Genomic DNA, 4,343 nt, shown 5'->3' with positions numbered 1-4,343 from the left:
AATGTGGGATTGTGAAAGTGCTTTTGAAAGCAAAGTCTTTAAAGACAACTATACCCCCCACTTCAAATCCATTTTATTCAATCACCAAAAGCCATTTATTCTAACAGTGTATATTTAAAAAATGTGATGAGCCTTAACTGTGATTAGATTTCGAACAAGATTATCTCAATAAATATACACACAAAAAAACAAAACAAAATAAAAGCAAAAACAAGAATAATTTGTAGTCACGTGAGAAATAAAAGAAACAACTAACAGTTAATTATTTTTCTTATATCCCTAATTTGCATGTCAAAAAGAAAGTAGTGATTTGAGAGTCATGAAAAAAAAGACTAATTAACGCAATTGTATAGGGATATCAAAATGATGTTAAATCCTAAACATAACCTATCGACCTATTCTTGTGACTCATGAAGGATCAAAATCCTAACTACACATTTAATAAATAGATTGATACAACACAACACAAAATTTAAACGAGTTGACAAGCGAAAATTGGATGAGTCATGAGTCAAAAATAACGCACAACCCTCATTTACAACACTAGTAATCAACTAAACTGACGATAGAGTACATTGATTGGGGTAAATGATTGATCCATAACAATATTATATTATATACACCTACAACTCCCGAATTCTCATTTATCCTCTTGACATAACATTTTTGGCCGCCGTGAACCGTAAGTAAAAGAAACTTAACCAGTGATTAGTCTTACCAAGAGAAGTCATGCACTCATGCCACGACACTAACTGTACATTCAGACTTACAGACCAGCACAACGTAAAAAAAACCTCATAAAATTTGATTTAATTTCAAGTAATGAATAAGTTGCAGAAGTGCATAATTATATATACCTATACAACCACAAATGATACGCATTTTTCTGTTAGAAAAGGTTCAACGCTTGGCCACTGCATTCATCTCACAATATCCTTTACCAATATTTCCATAAAGCTCAAAATCAATTTAGTCAATATCCAGAAAAACAAAAACAAATTGAGGGGTTCATCAACATTCTATTACATAGAAAAAATTAAAACAGAATCCAACAAACACTGCAAAAACCTGTCCTATCAACTCTGTAGCCTGACCAACAAGGTCAAGGTTCCTACTTCTTCTCTTCCTTCTCGGCCTCTGCAGCTCTTTTCATCCTAACACCAACATGGCGCGCATTTGTCCGCTCTAATCGAAGCTTGTTGTATGCCCTGAATGACTTCATCTCCTCAGTCACCTTAACAAGCTCCACGGATGGTTTCTCACGCACAATTGGCATGAATTCTCCTTGGACTTGAGTTGCTGTTGCCAACTCCTCAGGGGCAGAATCCCCAGCCTGTGGCAATAAAAATATGATTTAGTCACAAGAGCATGCACACAAGCAAGAATATCTGATATGCCTGTACAAACTCTACCTTAGACTTGCGAGCACGCCTTGGGAAGACAACCAGTTTGGCCTTGTATGTCTTCAATCTCTGAACATTGGATTGAAGTCCCTCCAAAGATCTGTTTTTCCTTCTATGGTCAACAGATATGCCAATTGTAGGGGCAAGTTTCTTTGGAATTCCAGCAGCCTATAGTAGAAAATGTGATAAATGGTAAGACTACATTTAAACACATAATCAAGCTAGCATAAGATGAAGAAGCTACTCAATCACAGTAAAATGACAGAAATCTTGATTTGCATATCCAAATCTGAGTTGTTTCCTCAGTACCATAAACAGATTCATGCGCATCACAAGGTTATGCCTAGTGAATACTTAATTCACAATCTTATGTGTGGAATGATAAGAAATTTTTTTTTAAAAAAAAGCCCTATGGTGTGAGGAGCAGAAGTTAGAAAGGCCAACAAAAACTTCATAATAACACAATAAGTTAAAAACAATCATGACATTAAAGCTCAAGGCATGTAAGAAACTAAAAGAAAAAGAAAAGAACAAAACAAAAGAACAAAACATATCAACCTTGAGTTCTTCAAGTGTAAACCCTCTACCAGCCCTCAATTTCATGTTGTACTTCAATGTCTGTCCATGAACAATTGGGCGAAGAGGTCCTGCTGTTGGTCTAGGGAAGATCTTCACAGCTTTCTTTTGACGAGCTGAAAACAGTTACAGAGAACAGAAAAAAAATGAATTATTCAAGAGTACGAAAGTATCATTTTGGTTGAAACAATTAACGTTTTGGACATCAAAGCACATCCATGCAATATCCCTATTCCCAATAACAAGTCCTCACTCAGAAATAAATGACTAAAACAACAGAAAGGAGTTAAAGAATACTAACCCACACGTCTCCTTGTTTTCCTAGCGGGTTGGTTAAACCATGTCTTGACATAATTTTGCCAGTGCTTTTTAAAGTGCCCATTAGGAATAACATTGTTATGCTTCACCATGTCTTACCTGAAGTCACTAAAAAAAATAATAATAAAAACACTGCTTCAAACAATATCAAGAATCTCTTTAAAATAAGTGAAGGGTAACACAGAAACATCCATTATGCAACAATCTTTTCACATTTCATTAAGTGCAACTTCAATGCTATCAATTAATAGACAAGAACAATAGATATGAGGCCTCTGGATTTTGCAGTATCAAGAGAAACAAAAACCTAATAAAGACCACCTAATAAGATGTAATGAAAACTAGGTCGAAATAATAAATATATTGAGCAATTTTCACAATCCCTAGCTTCAGCTAGCTAAATATTTGAAAATGCTACATTACAGCCATGGAAAAGGACATAGTTTGTTAGTTCAGTTCCATGAGTAAATGGTATCAGAGACAGAGATCTCACTGTAAATTCAATCCAATAAATCCCACTCCGTAATGATTTAAAGAATTCTTACTAGAAAGGTCAAAGCCACGGTTTCATATGGACATTTTTCAGAAGAAAACACACAAAAGGAACAAAGAACGAAGGAAAATTGAGATATAGAAGAACGTGAGAGAATACTTACAGGGATTTAGCCAAAATGAAGCGCTGTGCTGTGCAGAAGAAAAGAAACCCCTCAGGCTGCAAGCATAGAGTTAGGGTTTGCTATAATCAGGTATATAAAGCATATGAAATGTGTTTTCGGGATGGGCTCCGATGACCCGTATCTCGATGGGCTTATACAATTTTGGGCTCACATAGTCGGCTTGGCCCAATATGTCCTAACACCTCGACAGTAAAGAATTAAGAGGAAATTACATGGAAACTCAAATTCCAATTTTATTTTATAGATAACTAATTATTTTATTTTATTTTATGATTACATTTTTTTTAATAAACCTGTCAAAAACTCATATTTTTATTTGTGTTTTGTCAAGTTTCAGTTATTTTAAATCCTTATCATTTGTTCCTCGGCACAAAATTTTAGGAATTTCACATTGTTGGATTTTTTTTTTCACCCATGAGACACTTGTAAAAATTTCGGCAATTCTTAACATTTATGTAACTAACCCATTAATTTACAATTAACTTGATTGATTTTATTATTGGAAGAAATTACATATTAAATCAGTTTTGAATTTTATTTTACACTTTGGATAAGGCTCTGTTCTTTATCGCTGAAAAAAACTGAACTGAACTGAATGCTACTGAATACTGAACTGAACTTAACTGGATGCTACTGAACTTAACTGAATGCTACTGAACTTAACCGAATTTAACAATAATGATGATATTAGACTTTAAAATAATTTTAATGATAATATTGGACATTAATAAACTTATTTTTTTTTTTTGGTAAGAAAGGAAAGGAAAAAAACAAAACCAACAAAAAACCTACACCGGGATCAGTCTAGGAAGGCTGACTCCAATCCTATCCTCTAGGAGAGAAGGCAAAAGAAAAGAAGGAGGAACAGATAGGGTAGAAACACCTAACATTCTCCCATGCCCAGCAGCTGCTAAGCGATCCGCCACGCGGTTTTGCTCCCTAAAAATATGGGAGAAATTAAGATACTCAAAGGCAGGACGAAGCCTCAAAATAGCTTTGATGAGATTCTGGCTCTTCAGACAAACAGCCTGGCTATCTGAAATTCTGTTAATAGCCTCCAGATTATCAGATTCCACCGAGACATTAATAAACTTATAATAATAATAATAATGGTTCTAATAAATTTAATAATATCAATAATAAATAAATATATTATTAAAGATAAAACTAAATTGAATATCAAATAAAAGTTCGGGTTAATAAAATCTTGGCTCGATAAAAGCCTATGAAATTAAATAAAAACGAGTCTAATTTAAATTAAAAATACAAATTACATACTGTTTGGCTCTTTCGTGGGAAATTGTGGGCGTGCCAGATAATTATAGTATTATCAAACTATGGAATGAAATTGAGTGCGCCTTAATAACTT

General features: G+C 33.9%; 1 protein-coding gene across 2 annotated transcripts; it reads right to left on the bottom strand.

Moving 5' to 3' along the window:
- Positions 1–919: 919 nt before the first annotated feature.
- On the bottom strand, positions 920–3,090 carry LOC136227464 (large ribosomal subunit protein eL13z). Of its 2 annotated transcripts, none has more exons than XM_066016145.1 (5): positions 2,954–3,090; positions 2,281–2,405; positions 1,962–2,095; positions 1,413–1,571; positions 920–1,333 (listed from the first exon to the last, which is right to left on the bottom strand). In XM_066016145.1, the coding sequence occupies exons 2-5, from the start codon at positions 2,387–2,389 to the stop codon at positions 1,112–1,114; spliced, it is 624 nt and encodes a 207-aa protein (XP_065872217.1). In that variant the 5' UTR covers positions 2,390–2,405; positions 2,954–3,090; the 3' UTR covers positions 920–1,111. The 2 variants fall into 2 exon arrangements, with proteins under 2 accessions (XP_065872217.1, XP_065872218.1); XM_066016146.1 differs by having other exon boundaries at positions 2,281–2,396; positions 2,954–3,037.
- Between the last annotated feature and the right edge of the window lie 1,253 nt (positions 3,091–4,343).

Source organism: Euphorbia lathyris, chromosome 4 (assembly GCF_963576675.1).
Source record: "Euphorbia lathyris chromosome 4, ddEupLath1.1, whole genome shotgun sequence".
In the NCBI taxonomy this organism is placed as follows: domain Eukaryota; kingdom Viridiplantae; phylum Streptophyta; class Magnoliopsida; order Malpighiales; family Euphorbiaceae; genus Euphorbia; species Euphorbia lathyris.
This window is presented reverse-complemented; position numbering and strand designations above follow the sequence as displayed.

What these genes read in the sequence shown, in the direction of transcription:
- LOC136227464 (XM_066016145.1), bottom strand. Translation starts at nt 2,389, where the DNA reads ATGGTGAAGCATAACAATGTTATTCCTAATGGGCACTTTAAAAAGCAC. An exon ending in TTACACTTGAAGAACTCAAG is followed by an intron (nt 1,572 to 1,961) that starts GTTGATATGTTT and finishes TTTCTACTATAG; the next exon opens with GCTGCTGGAATTCCAAAGAA. An exon ending in GGCGTGCTCGCAAGTCTAAG is followed by an intron (nt 1,334 to 1,412) that starts GTAGAGTTTGTA and finishes TTATTGCCACAG; the next exon opens with GCTGGGGATTCTGCCCCTGA.